The sequence below is a fragment of the Acanthisitta chloris genome, unplaced genomic scaffold (assembly GCF_000695815.1).
Source record: "Acanthisitta chloris isolate BGI_N310 unplaced genomic scaffold, ASM69581v1 scaffold7713, whole genome shotgun sequence".
Taxonomy (NCBI): Eukaryota; Metazoa; Chordata; class Aves; order Passeriformes; family Acanthisittidae; genus Acanthisitta; species Acanthisitta chloris.
In genome coordinates this window covers 1-26218 of record NW_008666502.1, presented here as the reverse complement: position 1 = coordinate 26218, position 26218 = coordinate 1, and the positions used below count along the sequence as shown (strand labels likewise).

The window sequence follows — 26218 nt, the reverse complement described above, 5'->3', positions numbered from 1 at the left end:
AAAGAGGGGGAAAAGGGGGGAAGAGCAACAGTAGATGTATGAGTTTAAAACCCATAAATTATTTGTCAGACTCCAGAATGCTTTCCTTACTTTCTTCCATGAAATTGAAGTTATATTTATATTGACATTCTTTTTGTCTACACTTGAAAAACTTGAAAAAAGAAAATAAAGCTTTGATATGTTTTCGTGGGAAGGCAGAAGTGCCTATTTTTTATTCTTAGCAATGGATATTCCCATTTTGAATCCTATTTCAAAAAGCATGTCTTATGTGCATGTGTAGCTAATGTATACCATATACCCCATTTATGTACAAGCACAAGTGTTTGAGATTCATATACCAAACGGAACAAAAAGGAAACAAAACCAGAGAAGTGTAACAAAAAAATAATAGAGCACTACTACATGGAGATGAGGGTATTTAAAGTACAGGATCCAACACAAGACTGAAAAACATCAATTACATTTAGCAATAAGTTCTGGCTTCTTAACACTCAAGGACAGACAAATGCAAAAAGAAATATCAAGAGGAAGGCTATTTAAATGCTTGTATTATTAAATAAAACCAACATTCATTGTATGCTCATTACTGTACTTTTGTCTTGCACACAGAGTTGCAGAATTTATACCACTCTACACTACAGTAAAACTAAAGAAGGATGTCTCTTCTTAAAAATTGCATCCTAACAGTATCCTCAAAAATGCATAATTTAGCCAAAAGTAACTTCAAAAAAAATATCTAAAAGGATAGTGATAAACATAAATTAATGCTTGTATTAATTGTATAAAAACATGTATTAAAATAAATTTGTTATAATTCATGAGAAAGTGCTTCATAAAATCACTATCATTTTTATGCACTAACCCTGATTATAATACTACAGTCTGGCTCTTTTCTTTCCACGTAAACTTCAATAAGCAAATCTCCAGCCTGGGAAACCTAAAACAAAAAAATTTTAACAAAATTAGACTATCTTAAAAGCATTTTAAATATCCTTTTAAATATGGAAGTACAATTATTATCTAGAAGATGTGCTAGAAGCTACTGAACTAAAACTTTTTTCCCCACCCATTTATCTACAAAAATAGCCCAAACTGTTGACTGTAATGGTGAAACGTGCACTACAATCACTTTTATTTTATTAATAGAAGGAAAAAATACCTATTCACAGATTTGGGAGAAAAATCTAAATCCAACAAAATTGTATCAAACAAAGTGAACATACTTGTCATTACATTATTAAAGAATGAAACAAAACATATACTCTTGATATCAACCTCTGAAAATATAGTTCTTCGAATTTTGTTGAAGAGGTATCTAAACTTTATGTACAATGTTAATATGGAATAACTAGATAAAGCACATGCATGACATAATACATAACAGTTTAACATACTAAATACCAACAAATGTTATATAAGAATGTCTAACTTAGAAAGAAATTGGAAAGTCAGTAAATCCAACATTTTATGATCAAGAAGAAAAGTGTGATTCATGAGAAGCAATGTAGTGTCTTCATTGTAACTAGGTTTGCTCATCTATGGCAATAAAATTACCTTCATGGATGAGAAATTACTTTACTTTTCTACATTTAAAAATGTTTCACATTTTGCCTGCTCCAATTCCCTTGCAGTATAGTCATAAGCATCTTCAAAAAGATTGTAATTCATCCCAGTCCAGTACCAAAAAATATTTCCTAAAACTCAGTACATGGTGATGATCAGAGCATAGGAAGAAAAATTAAGGTAGAAAACCAGACTTATCAGGAGATGTACCTTTTTATTAATAAGCCAATTAAAGAATTAATAATCAAATTAACACTAAGAATAACAAACTGTACCTTAATTTTGAGAACAGTATACATACTGATGCTACTTATTTATATATTATTACAAACAGTGGAAGAGGTCAAGAAAAGTATACAGAAACACACACACACATATATATAAAAGCAGTCAAGCTTTGAGATACATTTTGAGTATTTTACAGAAGCCAAAATTACATTTCTATAGAAAAATAAAAGGCAGTGCTGAATTTTAAAGAACATGAACACTCTGAAAACCAGCAACTTTTAAGTTAATTTAGCCTCTGAGAATAGAAAACTAATGGAAACATTTGTGAGGAAAAACATTACAAAGCTACTTTGAAGAAAGCTGTTTAATTATAGTGGCACAAATTCAAAAAAAGCTTATTTAGTTGTAAAATTTGCTTTTCAGATGATATTACAGAAAAAGGTTGGAAATAAGAACGAAGCTGACAGATGATTTCCACTGGGTTCATGTAAACAACTGTATGGAGAAGAAATGTGATCTGAACTACAGCAGCAAACAAAAACAGCTGCATAAGTATATGTTGGTGAGAAAATGCAGAGCAGCTAATGAAGTGCCACCTGAAACAGAACTTCAGTGACATTTCAGACATGAACTTCCAGGGCTTCAGCAGAAATTTGGTTCAGTTGTTCTTCTCTGAACACTGTGCACCACCAGAGATAATGTAACTAACATCATATGTGCATGTTTTGATGCAATATCATCAGACTATCAGTTGTTAATGCAAAGAATTCTTACAATTCTTAATTGTAGCCACTTGAGGCCTAAGTGGCCAATTATCCATGATGCTTACATGACTGCAGTGATGCTGTTACAACACAGTCACACCACATCAGCAGTTTTAACCTATGGAAAAACTGCTGTGGAGAACTGATGAGTCTGATTGAGCAAGATCATGAGCTGAGCCACTTGCTTATCTTGCCTCTGGCTTGTGCATACAGAGTTTCAGAAATTTTCAGAAAAATGTGCTTTTAAACTGAAACACTAGCTGCATTAATCATGTGTACTACAAAAAAAAAAAAAAAAAAAAAAAAAAGACAGTTGGCAAAAAATGAAAAAATATTCCACATCTTAATTCAGAAGGGAAAAATGTTCACAGGCACAATCAAGTTGCCACAAATGACAGCCAGGTTCTTATGGACTCCACCTCTGAGTTGTTATTTCAGGGGTAACAGATTGACATAACAGAGAGGACACAGTCCTCATCCTTTAAAACAGTTCAAACTTCAATTTATTAACCAATAAAAGGTAGAGGTTTTGTTACAAAATGTCCATCACTTGTTTAGAAAGCTAAAAAGAAAAAGGCCATTCTCTCTGTAGCAAGTGCTCCCAAACAACTAAGGTCTCCTTAGGTCATATTTGCTCTTTGGTGGCTCTTTCCCCAGGAAATGCCATAGAGACTAGAGGTGGGAAAAAAAGGTGGAAAACAGCTGTGGCATAATACCTTACTCTAGAAATTTTCTGAGAAAGCACTTAATGAGTACAGGAAGAATTTACAGATAAACCCAAGTGGTAACACAACTCAGTAAAATTCACTATCAGTGGCATCGTATCTAGGAGACTCAGTAGGCAGATACCACAGTCCACTTTCTTCCCATGGCATGAAAAAAATAATCTGTTTTCAGATATATATTTAAATACAATTCCTAATGCATTTCTTTTTATCCCTTTCTCTCCTTTTAAACTAAAGTAGGAAGAGCCATTTTCTTCAATTTTTTAAGTTCTATTTGTACAAGTGTTCAATCTCAGACTAAAAGCAGTCATTTCCAGCAATGTGTTGAGAATGAATGAGAACAAATTTGACAGTTGCATACCACCTAATAAAATAAAAAGCCCTTTCAGTGCTGCCTTCCACATTTTTAGTACTGTAAAGCACTGAAAATTATCCTTTTCTATTTCTGAGGCCAGGTGGGATGAGCAAAGGTGAGATGGAAGCAGAGGCAGGTGACCCAAGAAAAGCACAGAGCTAGTGTCCCATTGTGCAGGGATGAGGTTAGAAAAAACAAGGATGACTCTGAGTTGAAGACTGCAAGGTGTGTGAAGGGCAATAGGAAAGGATTCTGCAAGTACATAACAGCAAAAGGGACACTAAGGAAAACATGGGCCCACAGAATAGGGCAAGGGAGCAGAGGACAAATCACACAGGAGAGGTGTTAACAGCAAAAGGGACACTAAGGAAAACATGGGCCCACAGAATAGGGCAAGGGAGCAGGGGACAAATCACACAGGAGAAGTGGGATTACTAAGGTACTCAGTGACATTCTTTGCCTCAGTCTTTACTCATAAAGATGACCTTCAGACATCCCAGGCCTCTCAAACTAGAGGGGAGGTCTGGAACAAGGAAAATTGCCCCACAATGGATGGGGACCAGGTTAAGGAGCACTTACAGAAATGAGGTGTATATAAGTCCATGGAGCCTGACAAGTAGGACATTAGGAAAAGGTTCCTTACTAAGACAGTAACTGGACACCAGATTTCCAAGGGAAGTGGTCATGGCACCAAGTCTGTCAGAGTTCAAGCAGCATCTGGACAATGCTCTTTGTTGTACACATTAGTTTTGTGTAGTCATGTGAGGATCAGGGATTCAGAACTGAATGATCTTTATTGGTCCCTTCCAACTTGAGGTAGTCTATGATAATTCTGTGATTAGGTAGCAGATTTTGTTTCATTTTTAAGGTTAAAGTGATATTACTATTCTTTTGTAAACAATGTGAAGCTTAGCCTTGTGTGGTATGAGAATCAGGCCAGAGTCTATTAACACAGTAGGTATAGCTATCAATTCAGAAAGCTGATTATTAATTCTAGAGACTTTGTTGAGAGCAAAATAAGAACAGTTAAAATTCCAGCTCCATCTTTCTATAAATCCTCCTCTAAACAACCTGGAGAGTCCCAGGGAAACCTGTCCAAACAGGCCAAATTATGCATGAAGGCTCCAATTTGATGATAAAGTTTGAAATGTGAAAGACTAGCTTTTTATGTGCAGGAAGCTTTTTAATAATAACCTTACCAATTTTAAAAAGGCTAGACTTTATTAAAAAAAAGCCACTTCCTTCAATAGGCAGCCTTCTAAATATAATACACCTCATAAAGGTGATTTCACAGTGGTATGTGGGGTGGAAAAATACAGAACAAAGCCACTTCATTCGGTTTTTCTCTATATTTCTCACAGCTTCAGTTTTAGAAAAACCCACCTAGCCAGCCGTTGCTACTATATTATTCAATCCATCAACAGCCTTTCATTTTCCTTTCTATTTTTTACTCCCTATCTAATAAAAATGTCTCTACTATCTACTTCCCTACTCATGAAATTGCTCTCATATCTCCTTTATTTTTCCAAGGTATTACAAATATTTAACCATTACAGCTTCCTAGAGTGGCTTAGAAAATATTAAGAGTGTAATAAGCTTTAACAAGCACTTTTTTTTCTTCTTCAAAACCACAGAAAGGTTTATGCATTTTCACTGTTTGAGGCTTCAAAACTTTATTCTCTAATGTCACTAAGGTCCATTTTGTAGACCATGGAACTAATAAGTTCCATTAAAGATACTTCAATCCCTGCCTTGCAGAATGCTCTTAGGAATATCAAATCTGGGGTATTTTTTTGGCTATTACCAAGGCAGATGTTTCCATTCTGCAAGACAGACATTAGAAATACACTTTAATTATTTTCCCCGGTAACTTGGTCACTCCCCACCAGGCATCCAAAGGACATTCTACCTTCTATAAGCACATTCACAGTAGGTCATTATGGTAAGAAGACTCCATACTACTCTCACACGGACAATAAAGGAATATGAGACAAAAATAAGACTCCAGATAGAAATTCACAGAACCTGCAATTTCAACACGTATTTACAAGACCCTTTGTTCTTAATTATGGCTTTCAAGGTACTGCAAAACTATCGCTGGATGTGGAAAGGCAGCCAACAGATAAAGCATTATAGATTCTCTCTGCCATCTTTCTATCAATTTCTAAAGCCCTATAAGCTCCAAAATCACTGAAAGCTTCTCCACCACTCCTATAGATTTCTGAAATAGCTTTTAAGCTCCCTACATCTCATTTTCCTTCTCCTAGTTCAACCACCTGGGTAGTGTTATGAAGCTTAGCAAGTTTTGCTTTAATTAGGACTGTACACAAATACTATTCAGACATTCACTTTCCTATTTCTTACAACCCTGAAATTATTCAAAAGCTGTCACAGGTAAAACTGGAACTTAAGACCATAAGCAGTGTAAGATCTCCCATTTTCTTATATCATATCCTGAAGTTCACTGTTTGACTGTTAGTATGTGTCTGAAGCTTGCACAAATAATAATTGTGCTTCAGGGTGCTAGAAATGGTTGCAAAGCAGGATGTGGCTAAAGATTTAGATGCTTTAAACATCCTTTAAACAAAGGGATGGTAAAACTCTAGTGAAGAGAGACCCTGTATACCCAAAGCTCATGAAATAATAAAAACTAATATACACTTGAAGGTATTTAATATGCATGTTTAAAATTAAAAAAAGAAAGGTCACTGCTCTCACAGTTCAAATGCTGACTATTTCCTTCTAATACAATTTATGAAGCATAGTAAAAATATGTAATAACCTGTAAGATGGTGTGGTGCTTAGGCCAGAACATAATTCCACAGTATGTTTTACACAGAACTCTTTTACTTCATCAGTTTATGCTTCCTCTTTCATTTCCCTCATCTCTGTTGTTAACAACACTGATCACTATACAAACTTATAAATTCATTTTTAGAAATCTAGGTCTAAAAATCTGTACACAGCAAAATAGTATTTGTTAAAATTATTCTCACACCAGTTGATATTTGCCACTTACCTGAGTGTCTTTCCACCTGGTAATAAAGCTGTTCTCTATATCCATTTGTTTGACCTGGTCTTCATTAATCTGTTTAAAATGAATCATTTTTGATCAATTAATGAATATAGTAACAATTACCAATACTGTCAGTTACATACTTATAGAATTACAGAATTTAAGGGTTGGATCTTACAGATGATCTAGTCCCAACCCTCCCTGCCATGGGCAGGGACATGTCCTCACGAGATCAGGGAATAGAAGCAGCTGTGCAAAATATTCTATCAGACAGAAACAGCTACTCATTGATGGGACTCATTATTATAAACTTCCCAAAATACTTATTAAACCAGAGAGGAATCTATTAAAAACTGCCAAACAGTGTTACAGAGGCACAGTAAATGTTAAATCAAAATGGCTAATACAAATTGCTTCTAGTAGTGTCTTTTCTATCCAGCTTAATTTAACATTTCTTCTAGGCCTAGAGAACAAGACACTTTCTCTAATCTTTATTGTAACCACAGCTCAGAGACTAAGAACACAAAACCCTTCCAGGCTTCAGTTCTGATCAGGCCCACAAAATATGAATAGAAGTTTTATTTTTCATAGTCATAATCAGAAAATTTTCTTAAAATTAGTAAGCAAGAAGAATAAGCACAATTTTGGAAAACAGTAGCTCACAGCATCCTATAAATGCAGTCTTTCCTACACTGGCTAAGCTAGCTGGGAAATAAAATTTAAAGCAGGCCAAGAACAACACTCAATTAGAGTTAAACTCCCTGCATATCTTCAGATTGTTTAAGTAATAGCAAGACAGTACTCAAGAAGATTTCTACATTTTAGCATCTCTAACAGCTGTGTAACTAGGCCACTTTTCTATAAAGATACCTACCTGAAAAAGTTGCACATAGTTTTTAATTAGATCTTCAATTACATTGACTTCTTCACTAGTTTGGCCTTTAGTTTGAAATAAGCATGAGGAAAACACCATGGCTAAATTGTGAGGGTTCATATGATTTATTTCAGAACACTTCTGCACCCTGTGTAAGGAAAAAATAAACATATTTAGAAGGTTTTTAAATGTCATTGCTATGTACCTGGCAATGTAACATAATGTCTGAACACACTATCCTGTTAAGAAAAATTTCTACACATTCTCTACCCACTACAATTTATCAGAACTATAATTGGACTTGTTCAGTAGATGATACAATACAATATAGACTAGTACTATTTAACCATGACATTGGAGAATCACTCAGTAACATATTTTTAATATGTTTCCTGCCCCTTATTTGATCTAGGAATAAGACACGACTTTTGGCCCTTAAACAAGTTTATATTTGGATATTTTCTACCAGTACCTCAGCTGTAAAATGAAGCACTGATGAAATAGAGAAAGGGTAACTAATTCTCAAAGTTATTATGTGCAAAACAGATTGTGGAGAAGGACATTTTCACTGAAAAAAAGATCTTTTAATTTCAAGAACCATTTGCAACAATCCTCTGGAAGACTAGCAGACTGGAGTAAAATGAGATTGCAAAAAGGAGCTACATCAAAAATTACCCTACTTAGACACATACACTGCCAAGCCTTCTCTCCCTGTAAGGCTGTTCCAACCCATTGATTTTTACAGATACCTTCTGCTAAAAATACAACCAAAGAAAAACCATATTATCAATTAAAGGGATTCAAATGTAAGTAATCATTAAACTAGATAAGCTTTTGTGATTACTAGTTAATGAAACAAGCCACATTTCATATATGGCAGAGTCATACTGAGAGCACATTACAAGAATCTCTCTGCTACAATGCATTGTCTGCAATGACCTGTAAAGATGTTCAATTAAGGCAGCCAAAGTTGCTCTATTCACTGGTGGAAGTGTCCGAATAAAAGCTCCATACTTCCTCACACGGTCCTTTTCATTCTGTGTATCTGCCAGAAAATGGTAATCATTGAGCATTAATAACACTGCACATTAAAACCCAACAGCAGTTCTCTAACTACAGCAGCACCATCTACTCCTTTAACATTATTATTTACCCAATCAACCTCTTTTTCATAAAGGCAATGCTGACAATCTACTATTAAAAGAGTCTATTATTGTACACCAGTTCAGTGAAACAGCAATAAGGAGATGCAGTTCCATATTCAAGCACTATTTGCATCTTTGCATTTGAATCTTGTGGTAAGTGAATGCATTCTTAATATTTTTCCCTCTAGTTTGTTCAAATTGAGGTTAGAGGTAAAAAAATGTCTAACAGTGATAATACTGAATTTCCCAAACTCCAGTGGTTCATATTGAAGCAACCTCTGTATGTTTGAACTTAAGCAAAATCAGAGAGGAATATGCTTTTAAAATCTCTTTTTTTTAAAGACAAAACTCACCACACAGTAAATACGCCTATATGATTCCTATGCATTAATGTAAAAGTTCTATCTTAGATTTTCCTATGCATCTCTCATTGCTATGCATTGACTGGAATTTTATAGCACAATTTGGCAGGGAAACTCTTTTCTTGCAGTTTGTAAATACTGTAACATAGAAACAAATAGAAATATAGCTATTTTGAAAGAATGCTATAAACATCATCACAATTTATGTAATGAGTAACTGAGTAATGTGTTAGTAATCTCATGGCTCTATTTTTAACCATATAGAGAGACACATCTTCATGTTTTAAATACATCACAATCTCCAGTAACAGGAAGTTACTTAAATTTTCCTTCAAACTAAATTAGCATTTCTAAAGGCAAAATAGCCTCAGTAACAGTTGTTAACAAGTTTATATGTAAGGTAATATACATAAGCTTGTTTGAATATTCATAAAAGGTATATGAAAAATTTAAGCAGCAAGACTGTTATTTAACTATCATGCAGGTGACAGCATCAGCATTTTGCCATTTTTGAACTACATATGGTCAAAAGACAGAGTACATGATTTTTTTTCCTACTCTAACGTATGTCTATTTCTTGATTTCTACCTTAAACATTTCTATGAAATGTAAATCATCAGTTTTTAATTTGGCTGATCCAACTATGACACAGTGCAATATTGGTCTACTGTTTACAACTTCACTGTCAGGGAAACATTTCTCTTTGTTATTATTATTCTATTTCACTTAAAGGGAATAAAATCATCTCTGATTAACATAAATCTATTGCAGCCTAGTTCTAAATATTTTTTCCTCACTAAAATTGTTTTGCCAATTATCAAATAACTTAAGTTGACACAGGGCAAATAATTAGCAACCCCCTGAAATTGGATATTGAAAATGTACATACAACCTTTATTGTACTGAGGGCTACTGAATACATTACCTAACACAGAGATCCAGAACGGGTAAAGTTCTTTAGTGAGAAGTGCATCATCTATTTGAGAAAGAAAACTTTTCAGTACATCTGTCACATCTTCGAGCTGATGTTTTCCTGCTCTTAGCTTAACACTCCTTGCATCTTTTTTGAAGCTTTCCAGCAGTTCAGCCACATTGGAAGAATCACCATTCTTAAGGTAGATCTGCTTGCTACCTAAACCTAAGGTACAGAAATATAGGACAAAAAAAGAAATGAATGCAAAATCAAGCATTCTTTAAAAAAAAAATCCAATAATCATTATATGAAAAGCATATGTGGCTGCCAAACATGTACTTCTACCAAAATCTCTCTGACCTTTTGCATATACTTGCTTTGCTAGTAAAAACACTGCCAAGTCTGCTTACCTGCTACTAGTGCTCTTTGCAAAAATATATATCATATTGTTAAGCAAGTCTAGGATGACAAATACAGGTGTACTTTACAGGCAATTCAAACCCCCAAATCTCTTCAGGGCTTCCTAAAACAGTTACTTTCCAAGGGAAGAAGTTTTGATGATTGGTATTGTATTAAACATAAAACCCAGCTGCTTTTTCATGAGCAAAACTCCCCTTACTTTATTACCCTACTGGTGAACTCAGCTTAGGACTCAGCAAAGTATTATTGCATTCATCCAACTTGAAACATTTCATTCTTAAAAGCCTCAAGATTAGAAGAAAGTATTCCTTTTTTCTGAATTTTCTCACATTCTGGAAGACAACAGGCAGGCACTATTGTTGTATTTAACAACTAAAACCACCAAAGTCAACTTAAAATAAAATTTATAGTCTAAAACAAAGCCAAGACTATCATCAGTTACTGTATATGAGAGTAATCAAAACTTTTGCTTTTAAAACTTGTGTAAGTTTGGCATAGACGTGCAGTCCTATTTCTCTTTGTAGAGATGTTTTCCATGTTCCCCACATTTCTTGAAAGAGAATGGTACTTGATACAAAACCCTGCTTTTCTTATGTACCTGTCAAATTAAGTGCTCTGTCAAAACTTAGGAAATCATGTCTCAGGTTCTTGCAATTCATCTTTCCCCTGTAATGCCCATAAGCACTTCCTTCTGATACTGTTTTTGTGCTGTTACTGTCAGGAGCAGCAGCACTTCCTTCTGATACTGTTTTTGTGTTGTTACTGTCAGGAGCAATCATGGAACCCAATAATATAGTATCTGTTTTCTGTAAACTACAACTAAAGACAGAACCTTTACAATGAGGACACAAAAAAATGTATGCATACAAGTATTGCATACAAATAATTACTTCAGCCTCCAAATGAGCATTTTAACACCCAGTAATGCTGATCCTGAAAAAACATATTTTTTAATAAAGATCTAACCTATTTAAAATACATTAGGAAATTGAATTTTAACTTAGAGCACAAATTGTTCTAAGTGGCAAACATAATTACCCTGCTTTTACAACACTTCAGTGCATGAAATGGTGCAAACTATACTTGGAATAGTTCCTATTGCTGATGATTAAAAAATAATTTAGCAAAAACTTTTATTTCTTAATTTTAGGCAACAGTTGTAACCCCGACACAACTATTTACCATAATGCAGCACTGCCATATTTGAAGGTTATTTAGCTAAACTTCAATCACTCAAATATGGATTAGGCACACTCTTACTGACATAGGTTACAGACACATTTATCCCAAAGACAGATTTGTACAGGGTTGATATGTATTTAGCATTTCACAAGAAAACCAATCAATTTGCAATAGTAAAAGGACATAAACACAATCTGCATATGACCTAATACTATGGAATGTTATGTGGGCAAAATTTACTTAAACAAATGGTCACTGACTATACATCTTTAGGCTATTACACTTAAGAACCAGCAGCCTAAGACTGAACTGAACTCTGCAGTTAATACAAGTCTCCCAGAAGATGTGCTGATCAGTTCAGGCCATAGCTTTTCCTGGCTGACAGAGCTTATTTTCATTGCCAAGTTGTCTGCAGCAGGGCACTGGACCCTAGGGCTGAATTACATCAGTCAAACAAGGCCATATTTAAAATAAGAGGATATCTATATCTATAAAGGATATTTATCAAGCTGTATTTCCCCAAACTGCCCATTCTCAGATGTGTGGTTGTGTACTTCACCATCCCATCAAAGAGAGGCAAGGCTAATGAGGGGTATGATTTTTCTCATTCAGGAAGATCTGATACTGGGAGGGCTTAGGTATTATACAATTATACAAATGATCTTAGGTTGAATAAAAATCCAGTATACTTACCATACTGTGTAACAAATGCTATACAGCTGTTCACTATAATAGGAACATCATTTTTGCTGAGCTGCTGATCTTGTAATGCATTACCATCTGTACCTGCTGCTTTTTCAATTGCAGTATACCAGACCATGAAATCCAGCTTTGTATGGCCATGGATGTAGAGTGTTCTGAAAAGTATAAAAATATTTTGAATTCAGAAAAGAAATAGAAAACTGATGTTATTGTACTACAGCAACAAAGCAGATGCCCAGAAAAAGAAATATTTGGAGTAAGACATCAAGGCACATTCCACTACATAAAGCTGTGATGTTGGTCTATTGTTACAGCACTTTCTTTTCCAGCTACATTTGTACTAGCAGTGCCACAATAGATGAAAGAAGATCCACAAACACTGTCACAAGCCTCTGAAAGGACCTGCCTACGTTTTAATTACTCTTCTTCAGTCTTTCTCCTACACTAAGCATTCCTATGTCCGTGCCACAGTTAAGCAGGACACAGATTTATAGACAACTTTCAATCCTGCAAAAAATCTTGCTTTCCTTTCTGTTCACACACCTACATAGCACACACCCTCTTCTGTAGAGGAGCTGAGCCATACTGAACTTCCCTCCTACACAAGTATCAAAATGATCACCTCAAGACATCACAGAGCTAAGGAACATGTATGAAAAAGCTAAGAGTTGAGGCAGAATAAGTTAATGCAACACTTTACCTGTTTATCTTAAAGCACAGCCCTATTCTGATTTTTGTATTTAAACATGCTACAGTAATGTCCTCTGTTCCACCCTGACAGGCTATCTTCTAAAAGACAAAAACAAAATTGAAAAGTTTAAGGATGTATGTCCACCTTTTTAAGTTTTTACTTCCTGACTTTGAAAGTCATGTTAACCTCCACACGTCTGGCTAGTAGAAACACAGCTTGTCTCTTGCATTAAGGAAAACCCCAATAATTTGCATAAAGCTCTAATATTTTTGCAACAAAATGAGTGTGCCTAATTCAATACGTTCAAACTTTTTCTTAAGGCCTGTGAGAATGGGTAGTTCTCAATGACTTCCAAGGAATACATCATCCTGACACTCTCTGGTATTGCTGTTGCCATATACATAAGGAAAGTTAAAAGTCTGAACTTAGTGGAAAGAAGTTTGACAGTGCATGTTATGCTACTCCTTTAGTACTATTATTCACAGATCAGAAGAGATTAGAGCTATGATTTATAGAAGATTTATGGTGCTTCCCAACACAAAAGATGCACACATATATGCATATTACTGTGGTTTTATTTTCTCTGCAAAACAGCAGGATTCACATTATGGTATTATGCAAAAGGATAAGTGGAGGTCTCAGCAGATTATTTGCTGTTATCTCAAGAATTATGATATATATAGGAAGCAGCATACTGTAAAGCAAAAATATTATTATTTCTAAACAAGAAAAGGGCAACTCTGCTGCATATCATTAAATTGGTACCACAGGAGGAGAGAGAAAATACAGTGTTGAACTTCAAAGGTCATATAAACTTATCAGTATTTGTTCACAGAGATACAGAAGTCTAAATCATGTGCTTGTCAATCAACTGTCATGATGTATAAATTACCTAACTATGTGAAAAAGATCACCTTGAATGAACAGTTGGGGCTGTTCAGCCTGGAGAAGAGAAGGTTGTGTGGAGACCTGAGCAGCCTCCCAGTATCTGAAGGGGCTACAAGGAGCTGGAGAGGGACTCTGTGTTAGGAACTGCAGTGTAAGGACAAGGGGTAATGGCATTAAATTGAAGGAGGGGAAATTTAGGCTATATACTAGGAAAAGGGTTTTTACGGTGAGGGTGGTGAGACACTGGCACAGGTGGCAGAGTTTCTGGTATGCTGTGTGAAGCACACAGGATCCATACCAAAGACATTTATAATTTAAGTACTCAAACAAAGGCCTGCCAATGTAGATTTCTGCCTTATTGAACTGAAGGAATTGGATTGGCACAAATGACTGCAGCAGTCCACAATCACCTAGTCTCAATATTATGGAAGCTGCTGTTACTTGTTCACCTTTATCACTGAATACCATCACATCCTTCTGCACCATCAGCTGGACAAACAATGTATGTGAGCACACTTCATCCACAACAGTGCAAAGGTTTATCTTTAACCCATCTGGCAAAGCCCACTAGGTTTGGCTAGGTCTGTAAGGTTTGTTGCACAACTCTGCAATGGCAAAGGAGTGATACTAAGTGATTTTGGGTAAGGTTTGTGGGGAGGAAGAGCGAGGAACAGACACCAGTACAACTCAGTGCTCTCTGGCACTTTTCAAGTGATTCTAACAATATATCTGCCTGAAAAGAGAAGTACTAAGAAGGTACACATTGCTATGAAATTATATTGAAAAAACAAATTGCAGCTAAAGCATGGAAATTTCACTAATAATCACTATTCCATGTAACAGAAGTCAGCAATATTTCTTCAAAGGATATTGGGTCTTATATCCAGCACATCACACTGGAAGCACAAGTCTTTTCATCTGAGTCTTTGGTTTAAATTAATTCTGGATTCTTGAATTTTGTGCTCATAACTGCATTTTATGAGAAAACTTACTGCTATCATCAAAGGGTTAAGAAGAAAGCATTGTAATTAATGAACCATCAGCACAAAGAAATTGTGCCAGGATGTAGGGAAGGTTTATTATCTATAATAAGAAAGAGCTAACTATGAGAGAAGCATAACAGAGAAAAAAAAAGCACCATCTGGATTACATTATGGTCTGAAAACATTCACTGACACCTAAGAGAGAGCTTAAATGACTACAGTATTTAAAAAAAAGAAATATTTGAAACTGAATTGTCTGCACAACTGTTTCCTTAAAAAATATAATTAGAAATTTCGAATTAAATTTTATATATAGAAGATCAGTTTAAAAACTACTGCATACAGGTGTTTTCAGACACTTTTCCTCTCTCTTCAGTGTACAAATCCCTGGGTTGACCTCTACTGAACTACACAGGAGTAGCTGTTTCACCTAACTACTATTCAACTTCAGTTTGGATGGCAACAGGAGATGAAGTATCACAAGTCACATCAAGCATTTCACAAATACAGAGGAGAGAACACAGGAAAAAATCCAAACAAAGGGAAGCATCAGACACAGATATCTGGAATACAGTTTGCCACTTCTAGCACGAAGTTAAGCATTTCAGCTATGAGAGGAGAATCCACAAAGAGGTGAATGACCATCAGATTATGCTGTAAAACAGTGTTGTGAGAAGTCAGGATTTCCAACCGAGTTGGAGATCATTTTATAAGCCCAGACAATATGCTCCAATAGAGACCAGAGTGCAATAAAATTCCAGTAGGTGTTACAAAAAAGTGTGTTCCTCTATTGGCTTTAGTAAAGATACCCAAGCATGAAAATTAAACATCCTTGAGATCTGAAAAATAAATCTAGACGTTGTCTAGAATTATCATGAAAATTTAGCGAGTACACTGAACTTCAAACACAACAACAACAATCTTCAAAGGAGAAAGAGTCTTGCAGCTTCCAAAATATTTTAGTGTGGTTCAGCCTCTCACAATATGCTATTGCTTGGTAATGTATAGTATGACTACCACCTCTTATTTCTGAGCTGAACATGTGAGATAGGGAATAAATGAACAGCAGGGTGCCAAGCAGAAAACAGTGTAAAGGAAGAGTGAGAAGGAGGGGAAAGAAGGGTAGGAGTGGATTGTATTCCTATCTAAGGCACTTCAGAAAAATCTCACATGCCTTTTGGCAGTATTCTCTCTGAATTCTTGTAATTTATAGAAGCTGGAAAGCATTGTGTACCATACAACCCAAACATAATTGTAAATTCTTCTGAGTAGTTATGGGTCAGATTAATGTTACATTTATGCACCCCAAATTTACTCAATATTTTTTTAGGAATCAAGAATTCATAGATTATAATTATTTCAGCAGTAAGACTTGAAGTTTATATAGTTGTGAAACTGTTTACTTGCATATGCAATCCCTCTTAAATGAGAAGTCTCTTTGCAACAAGTTATTTGCCTACAATAGCTCATGAAAAAAGTGGATACATGTAAATGTATGACCTTCCCTAATTAATCAATGCAATGACTGAGACTTGAAAAAGAGGCACTAATATTTGTAAGGACTGGAAAGTCAGATGGAAAATACTCAAAGAGCTTTCATAGTATATTCTAATAAAATCTAGCAAGATATTTTAAGACACTGACCACATTTATTTCTTTATGCAAAGGAGGGTGGCTTTTGTTTTGATTTTTTGTTTGTTTGGGTTTTTTTGGGTTTGTTTGGGTTTGGGTTTGTTTGGGTTTTTTTCCCTGAACTTGTCTTAATTCTGGAAACATCTTGTTCTATTTCACTCTTGCAATATTATTATTTCTTTATTTTATAATTTACCCTGCATTTAAGTGACTAACAAATTAACATGAAAGCTGTCAACTACATAGTCTCTTCCAAGTGATGAATCAAAGTGATACCAAAATTGTCAATAGACAAGCACCAATATAAAATAGGAAAACCTAGAAACTATGACATTTCATCTCATTGATGCTGATGACATCTCAAAGGTACTACTTAATTTAGCTAGGTTTTGGAGGGGCAGAAGGAGGATTGCTGGCTTTATTTCCATTTACAGTAATTGAGTCTAAAGACAAAGGTGATTTTATACTTAATAATTTTACACACACACACGTTTAATTGCTTAGCACTCTAAGATGCAATCTCATGCAATTGCTTTGAACACCTGGATACTTTTGTAGTAATATCCTAAGCCAGAATCACTATGCCAAACTTTATATACCCATATGGCTTTTAATGGTTAAGCTAATGTGAACACTCTGCGTTTAAATTCTTTATGGCAGACTACAATGAAGAAAAATAAAAAATATTCATGTCCACCATAAATCAACCAGTGCCCCTCTTGAAATTATTTTCAAATAGTTCAGAATTTCCATTAAACTATTAAAGCAGGTCAGGGAAAACCTCACTTGACAGAGATATTATAATGAAAGAAAAAATAAAAGCTGACTTGGAGCTGAAAGTTTTGCTCACTACTAGTAACTGTGAAATTAGATGTGTGGTTTATATCCCATCTACTGGAATGCACAATGAATAGAATACCTCTGGTTCACTGGCTGGTGTACATAGATTACTTAAAGCTGTATCTTTCAAAATGCTACTTTGAAAAAAACCCCAAAACAAACCAAGAAACAAAACAAGCAAAAAAAACCCCACAATGAAACAAAAAAACAAACCAACCAAATAAAACCAACCAAACAAAACCAACAAGAAACCAAACATCAAAAGGTATTTCTTTCTGTGCTGTATCACCCTATTGAATTCTGAAACCTATGCAATATCTTAGAAAGAGTTAAAATGCAGAAAACACAAGTTAGCATGCATTTCTATAAATATGACAGTGTCATATCTGCAGAATGTTACCTGCTTGAAGCAGATATGGACCATGTTTGTTTCCTAAGTATGTTTTTTCCTAGCTACTGTGTTGCTAACTGAGATCAAACATTACAATAACACTAACCAGGGGACTCATTCATGTCCTCTCAAACCTGACCTACACAGATTGAGACACAGAATTCTGGGGCATAAGAGTAATTTTAAAAAAAATAAAATCGAGAAGTAGGTAGTAAATGCTCCAAAGACACACACTTTTTTTTTCAGGGTAAAAGAAGTTAGGTCCTTTTGAAGAAACTATTATTGGCAGTCTAATCTGACTGGGAATAATTTTCTCAGTGGGAAAACTGCATTTAATTAAGTAGTGCTTGTTAGCATTTCCTGACACAGACATAAAATGTAATTAATACACAAAGACTTTCCCTCCTTTAAAAAGTCTGTCAAGTTACTACCTCTATAGCAACCACAAGTGAAAAAAGTCCAGAATTTAACAGCAAGAATTTTAAGACATCGATACAGAAACATATCAAAGCTTTATTCAGATAGGAACCTTACCTTCCTTTTTCAACAAGCAGCAGGACATCTATTTTCTCTCCATTTTGCATCACACTACTGGTTGCTGAAAACAAAACACAGACAAATTCATATGACCTACACAGACACACATGTATAGACAAACACATATACATATGCACACATTGACATGTTTTTTCAAAACGATTTTCGGGGGCAAAAGGAGCATGGAATTTTTAAATTTTGCAAATAAAGAATGCTGCTGATAGTAGAAATGAAACACCACAAAATATCACAATACATTTGCAAGAAAAAAATAATACAGAAAACTATCAAGAAAGGTTAAACAGGTACTCTTTAATGTGAAAACTTGCTACAGTGTTTGATTAAACTTGTGAATACAACTTTTAGAAGACACAACGATTCAGAAATAAGCTGGATTTTGGAATCCATTAATTTATCTCCACTCTAATCACTGCAAATATTTACAATAACATAATGCATGTTATATGTTGTACTGCAAAGATCACTGCCATCCTTCTTTATGTTGCCTTATGCTATTACTGCTGAAAAAACCCAACCTGTAAGACACCTATATTATGCATAATACAGAATATCCATCTGGATAGTTTCCAGTAACAGTGCTTATAAAACTACACTGTGCACTATACTAAAAAGGCTAAATTAAATATAATCTCCTTACTCATTCAAAATGCTGAAAAGTTTATTTCTCAAAGCTTATGTATTATATATCATCTGCATCTTATTTCAGCTAACTGCCACAGACAGTAAAGTCCTGAATATCAGTGACCCTCAAAAAGAACATTCTGATGCATGTTATTTGATGGGTTTGTATCACATGTGCTCCTGGCATCACTTACACTTACTGAGTAAAATATCAAGAAGGTAAGTGACTATATTTCCACGAACAGTTCAATATTTGTCAAGTTTCTCCTATACAATTCAGTATTAATAGTGGAGTAAATTTATATTGGGGAAAGTAGAGTATTAATAGTGGAGTAAATTTATATTGGAGAAAGCAGAAAAGATAGGAGCATGGATATATAGCATTTCCCAAAAATACAACTCTGTTAAACAACTATTATTAAAAAACCCAAGCAAAACCAATTCTCAGCTGAAAGTTAGATATGTTTCATTTTTATACATGGGTTATAGACAGATTTTGGATGCTTTTATGATTGTGGTAGAAGCAATTACAGTTGCATCATCAAAACAACTATCACACAAAGTTCTCCTACTGCCTAATCTTTTAATTCTGAATCATGATCAAAAAGTATTCACAAGTTAAAAGACATCTAGAGGCATAAAAACACTCCTGACTAAAAACCACCTTCACAGTGTTATTCACAGCAAATATAAGGTGGCAATAAATAAACAGTAGAAAGCCCAATGGCATTTAGGCATCTCCTGCAAAACAGTCCACAATCTGACAGCATTTATGAAGAGGATCATCAATAAGGAGCTAAATTATCTTCTCTATGTTACTTTAATAAAAAACCTCAATTTGTGTTTACTTTCCTACATAACATATTGCCTTGTTCAATATAAAAACAGGTAGGGCAGCTATGCTTAAAGAGGATTCAGAGCGTAATAACAAAAAATGATACAAAATTGGTCATAGAAGACCATTTGTACAAGTATTCTTATCTTTCCACATCAAGATATTGAGCAAAGAATATTTTTAGTGTCAGAAAGAAAAAGCTATTAGTCTGTGAAATAGATTTCCGAGAGAATTATAATTTTCCAGTACATTTGAGTATCTTAAAACTATGCCTGTCAATCATCTCAAGAATACATTCTGCAGTATTTCTGTCCTGTCAAAAATATGAGACAATAATCCCAAAAGCTTATATATTATTCAATTCTGTAGTCTTCCAAGAAAGATACTCCCACAACTGGAACAAAAATTGTCTTCATTCATTATAAAGACGTGAAAAACTTCTCTATCGTGTGCCACAAAGTAGGGAAAAAAACCCAAGACAGAACTTTACCACCTTTATATTTAGATAAGAGTTGGAAGAACATCTGGCTCATGTGAAAGAATAGTTACTAAGTTTGCCAATGTTTATGATTTAGAAATGTCCTTAACCATGAATTAATTCCAAAAACAAAGCTCTTACTTAGTTCTTGCAACCTCCTTAGATATATGGAATCTTCTTCAGCATTCTCCATTCCAAGACAAAAATAAAGGCTTGACTTCTCTATAGCAAACCAGCCTTTTTTCCACTGATCCAGGTTATGGCGATCTTTGTAGTACAGTTGGCCAATCAGCTCACAGTCTCTCTCTAACAGGGCTTCAGCCACAGGGGGAATAAAATGCTACCAAAGAAAATGGGGTGAGTGAGATGAAGAAAAAAACCCTCTTCCCCTAAAAAAAGAAAAAAATCAAGATATGGCAAATCTATAAGATTCAAGGATGAAGGTCACAGTAAAGAGTATGACTTTCAGATATATAATTCATAAACCCATATATACATCTAATTTGAAATATAAAATCAAGTATGACTTTTTTCCATTCATACTCTACAATTCAAATATTTTTGCTGTTTCAACTAAAATTGATTTAATTAGATATTTAATTAACATTTAATACTGTCTAAAATATGGTATTGCTTTATGAATTCTGTTTCAGCAAATAACAGAATGGCAACCATGAACAACTTAGCTGAAATAAATTCATACAGTATATGTCTTTATACTAGAGCACCTTTAATATATTCTTACGGTCAGCATGAAAATGTTGCTTCAATTCCTTTTGCATTTATTTTATTATCTCATTTCAAACATTAAATCACAGAAGTTATTTCTGCTGCACAAGAAACCTTTACACACAGGATAGATCAGCACACATCAAGTATGGCTTCTCAAAGGATTTTAAGCTAACAACCACACTTTATTCTTTGTGCAAAGGCTCCTGGCCTAACTGGAAAAGATAATTATCAGTATTACCTTAGCTATTGCCTGAGTCCATTTTCTCTGTGAATATGTAGTTTCAGCTCCAAATAGGAAAACACGTTCTGACATTAAGTAGATTTCAAAGGTAAAGATGTCCCTAAAGGAGGAAAGAGGAAAAAGGCAGCTGTATTTAGTCTTCACAACTGGAGATGTGCAAGAGTTGTATTGTCTATTTTTGCATTACTTCATACCTATGGAACAGAATCCATCTGTGTTTCTCCTCCAATCTTACAAGTACAGCCCAGCTAATAAGAGAGTACTTTATAACACAACATGATCAAAGTGCTTTTCAGGCCAATAATACATGTTTAGAGGCAATGGCATTAACAGTTTTTCTGTAATTCCAAAATGAATAAAAATGTTTACATATAGTCAATAAAAATGCACAGGGATTTTTTTTTTTTTGCTTTTGCAAGTTCACATGAATTCATCAAGTATATTTTTGTGATGCATTCAAAATATTTTGCTTAGAAGCAGACCAGCTCATTGAATGGAAAGTGGTGAACCACTTTGAAAATTATATGTAAACACTTTATTCTGACTAATTTTTAAGGACCAGTTGTTTCACTACAGGAAATACCAAATTTAAGGAAATTTCTCATAAAACTGCCCAATCACGGGTAAAGCAAAACAGGATGTTATTTATTCTCTAAAAGTGAAGTATACAACCAGCATGCTCTTAATGTATGTATTATCCAAAAGTTGAACCACTTGGAGATGTAGCAATCAATATGTTAGATTTGAAGACAGAAGAAGAAAGTGATTTTTTTTTTTTTTTTTTTTTTGAGATACCACAAAGCTCCTGCAGAATAATGAAGGCTGCAATATTTTATAGCATATTGAGGCATCCCCATATTTGAGGATTTCTCCCCTTGGCAGCAGCTAAAGTCCTTTATTCCCATTATCTTTTCCAGAAGCTTACCAAATAGACCATGTTTTCTTTGCAGACAATTTTACTTTGTAACTAAAAGCATTACACTAATATACTCTAGAAAGATATTTCTATTTTACATACATACACATCAAAAAAATTTAAAGTAAGCATTATGGATTTTGTTAGAGAAATCCGAAGTATAGTTTAAACAAAAATGTTGCCCTAAAGAAATCAAGTATCACTGGAATGCAACTCAGATTAGCCCATGTGATGTTCTAAATGCACAAATGGGATGTGAGGGAGTTAGAAAAGAAAAACAAGAACACACACACACAAAGTTGTTAGCTTCAAATTATACAATGTTTATCAGTTAAACTGTTGTCCTTGGATGCACAACAAAGAATGAGTTTCAAAGTCCAGTATCTCTGCAACCAAATCCAAAAATAGTGTGGAGAACTCTAATTTGCTACATTATTATGAGGAAGAAACAAAACAAGACTTTTGGCTTTAAGCAGAGGTTAATCCCAGAAAGAAAAATGAGTATTAATTGTTCAATTTATCATCATGTAATCTTTTAAGCACTGATAATATGCATTACAGACCTAATAAGAAACAGATGTAGCTAATTTAAGCTGCCCTTTTAAATTACCCTAACATTTTCATTCTAAAAATCCCCAAATATCACATAGCACTTATTTCCTGAAGTCAAATAAAACAATTCAGCTTTTTCCTATTCAAAATTAACAGCTCTGGAAACCCAGAATAAAATCTTTCAAATATCTGAGTTTGTTTATATAAATATGAATTTGGGAGCTTACCCTCTGTTTAAAAAGAAGTCTGATTTGTGTACCACAAGACAGATAACTTCACTGATGTCAATCATACCATTAGGACTGGTAGTTTTATCATTTTCATAGTAGCTCAGAAAGCCACTTTCCAAAGTGCACCATCTTTTGTTGAAATCTGTGATCAAGAAATAATAGAAAAGTCAGTTTTTTTTAAAGCAAGGTTTTTTTAAAAAATAAATAAATACAAGGTGGAAGAGAAAATCTGCAGAGCAACGTTAACGTGTTATTAGGCATATTTAATTAGGACCAAATGTCTACTCCCTCTTATGACCTAAAATGTGAATACAGCACACAACATAGAATATTAATGACTATTTGCAATTGGAAATACTCATGCATTCATTCTAGCTTATGTCTAGTTCTTACAACATAATCTGAGGTGTACATGTTCCCACTGATGCAGAGAATTAGGTCCTAAGAGAAAATAATCTCTTTCTCTTCTACAGCCTTAAAATTCCCATGCAGGTGCAAATATTCTGGCAAAGCATTTGTGGGAATTTGGTAAAGCAGATGTGGAAAAAATACCAAACAACCACTACACAAATCAAGGCATTTGTGGGAATTTGGTAAAGCAGATCTGGAAAAAAAACCAAACAATCACTACACAAATCAATCAAAAACCCAGTTGTTATCAGCAAATACTTATATATCTTGTTATCTCACACTTATTCCAATTTGTTTTACTATTGTTGGCTATATGACTTATACATGTTTTAATAAATATCTTGGTACTATTTTATTAGTATTTATTTGTATCATGGTATTTGCTGTCCTGTCTAAATATACATTTTAAGTACTAAAATAAATCTAAGATAAATGGTCTGAAAATGTATAAGTTTACAGCTGAGCCCCAAATTTATTAGTATTTATTTGTATCATGGTATTTGCTGTCCAGTTCTATCTAGATCCTGTCTAAATATACATTTTAAGTACCAAAATAAATGTAAGATAAATGGTCTGAAAACATCTAAGTTTACAGTTGAGCCCCAAACTTTGATGCTTTGATTGTTCAGGGGTTTCACTCTCTCATCCTCCAAAACATATTCCACAAAATAGCTCAATGCTTTTATTTGTATCATGGTATTTGCTGTCCAGTTCTATCTAGATCCTGTCTAAATATACATTTTAAGTACCAAAATAAATGTAAGATAAATGGTCTGAAAACATCTAAGTTTACAGTTGAGCCCCAAACTTTGATGCTTTGATTGTTCAGGGGTTTCACTCTCTCATCCTCCAAAACATATTCCACAAAATAGCTCAATGCTTCAATACTCATTACTTTCAAGGATGATTTTGGAATATCAAGGCTTTTAAAAGGGCTCCATAAAACTTTTTACACTAGGAGCAAAAACCAAACCTGAGCCAGTAAACCTCTAACCTCTACTTTTTGATCTACTTCATCAGAATAGCACCAACATTTGAGCTCTCTTCCTGCTGCCATCAACAGCCGTTAATTAACGACAGCTTTCCTGCAAAGTTATGCACCCCTGCTGAAACCACTGATGCTGCTATAATGAGAAGTACACACACAGTTGACTTACAGCCTCCTGCACTGAGACACACACAACCAAAAACCAGACTGTATTTCCAGGTGTTCCACCTGGTTGGTATAAACCCCAGGTTCAGTTCACAGCACCCAATGATTTCTTGAGTGTCCTTTTAGCATTAGTGCCCAACCCAAAAAGGGCAACAGTTTTTTGTGGCAACAAACACAGCACTAAAATTTTCAGCCCTTGGTGCTAAGGGCAAAGCTGACAACTGCTTCCTAACACTGAACAGGGAGTTAGCTTTTATGGTTAGATAGCTTCACAGGATTCTGGCTTGGAGCCCTGTCCACAAACAGCACTAAAGAAAATAAAAATAAATCAAAAGCCCCAAATTTAGACAAGTGCTATAATCCCCAGTGAGAGAATGGTGCTCCTTCTCTGGCCTGGTGAGGACTCAATTAGCTTGTGGCAAGACACAACTGCCTCAACAGGAATTCTCTTCTCTAGAACTTAATAGCAAGGTCACTTTTCTTCAGATAACATGACCTAATTTGAATATTTACAGGCACAGGAGGGAACTGAAATGGTACCTCCTACACATTACTACTCTAAACCCTCAAATTATTTCTGAAAGAGAAATTAGAAAAAAGTAATATAGTAACTTATTCCTAATAATCTGCAATATGCACACTACTTCATGTTAAGGAGGTTTTATAAATGCAGAAACAGTTCTTGATGGAGAGAAAGTGGGTAAAAAGAAAGATTATATATATGTTTTAAATAGCAAAAAGAACCTTTGTCATACTACTACTTAAACATGGCTGAGAAACATTGCAGCCCTCAGGCAAGAGCAGTTTCTAATTCAACACTGCAGAGGTTTTTGTTGTCGTCGAAAGGATTTATTATTAAATCTTCCTCCCTGGTCCCATTTGTCTTCTTGAACTGCAAATGGTCAGGGGAACCTCTCTCCTATGTATCAGTAAAGCACCTACCCCAGAAACATCAGTTCTGACAAACACCTTAATGCAAAAACAAAGCAAACAAACATTCTCCCAAAAAAAGTAAACACTAGAACACCTACCATCTTCAAGACACTATCACAATTTCAGAGGGCAGAACCTAAGCTGAGAGAAATATGGTTCCTTTCCATTTATTGCTATGTTTCTCCACGTATAAGTGCAACACTAAGCAAGACTACAAGCTTTCAAAGCAGCCTCATTTCTGTCCACTAAAAATGTAAGATGGAAGGCAGACAAAATTCAGTTGTTTCTTGTCTAAGGACTTGCATAATAAATATTTTAAGGCATCCTACTAACAATGCTCACTCATAGTGCATCTCCCTCAAAAGTACTACAGAAGCCAATCTGTGAGCATTTAGAGCTAAATCTTCAATCTATTCAAGTATTTACAAACATTCAGCACTTCTAACATGCCGCTCTGTTAGCAGAGACCAGCAGGGTTACCTTGTATCTGCTCTCTACTTCTCTCAGTGTTGACTTTCAAGGGTTCTTTTGAAGTTTTTTAATGAATATAGATACAGCACAGAAGAAAAGGCTGCACATGGAGTAAGTTGTACAGAGTTCTGCAGTTATTACAGTGTTTCCTGAATAAATTCTGTGCAGTTTCACAGCAATCCTCAATAAAGTCCTGTCCAGGAGAAATCCTCTGCCATAACAGGCATCTCTGTTAACAACTGCCAAGTTGCTGGGAAATCCCTGTGATCAGGCATTAGTTCTGTTGGTCAATCAATGCTTTCCAAAATTTGGAGCCATACTAACATAAATTCTTCAGAAGCATGTTTAAACAGGAGTTCTATGCTTTAAAGGCATACACCATGAGAATATGGACAAAATCATACAAAACATAT

General features: G+C 34.7%; 1 protein-coding gene across 1 annotated transcript in view; it reads right to left on the bottom strand.

Annotated features, from left to right (window-relative positions):
• The window catches only part of ARAP2 (ArfGAP with RhoGAP domain, ankyrin repeat and PH domain 2), a gene marked incomplete at its 5' end in the record, with an annotated part of 37971 nt that extends 14992 nt beyond the window's left edge, over positions 1-22979 (bottom strand). Inside the window, 10 exons of the mRNA XM_009072141.1 lie at positions 863-937; positions 6655-6723; positions 7526-7673; positions 8465-8570; positions 9958-10170; positions 12241-12404; positions 18209-18272; positions 20308-20506; positions 21137-21239; positions 22835-22979. Coding sequence (XP_009070389.1) covers positions 863-937; positions 6655-6723; positions 7526-7673; positions 8465-8570; positions 9958-10170; positions 12241-12404; positions 18209-18272; positions 20308-20506; positions 21137-21239; positions 22835-22979 — 1286 coding nt within the window. The remainder of the gene's footprint in view (positions 1-862; positions 938-6654; positions 6724-7525; positions 7674-8464; positions 8571-9957; positions 10171-12240; positions 12405-18208; positions 18273-20307; positions 20507-21136; positions 21240-22834) is intronic.
• Positions 22980-26218: the final 3239 nt, after the last annotated feature.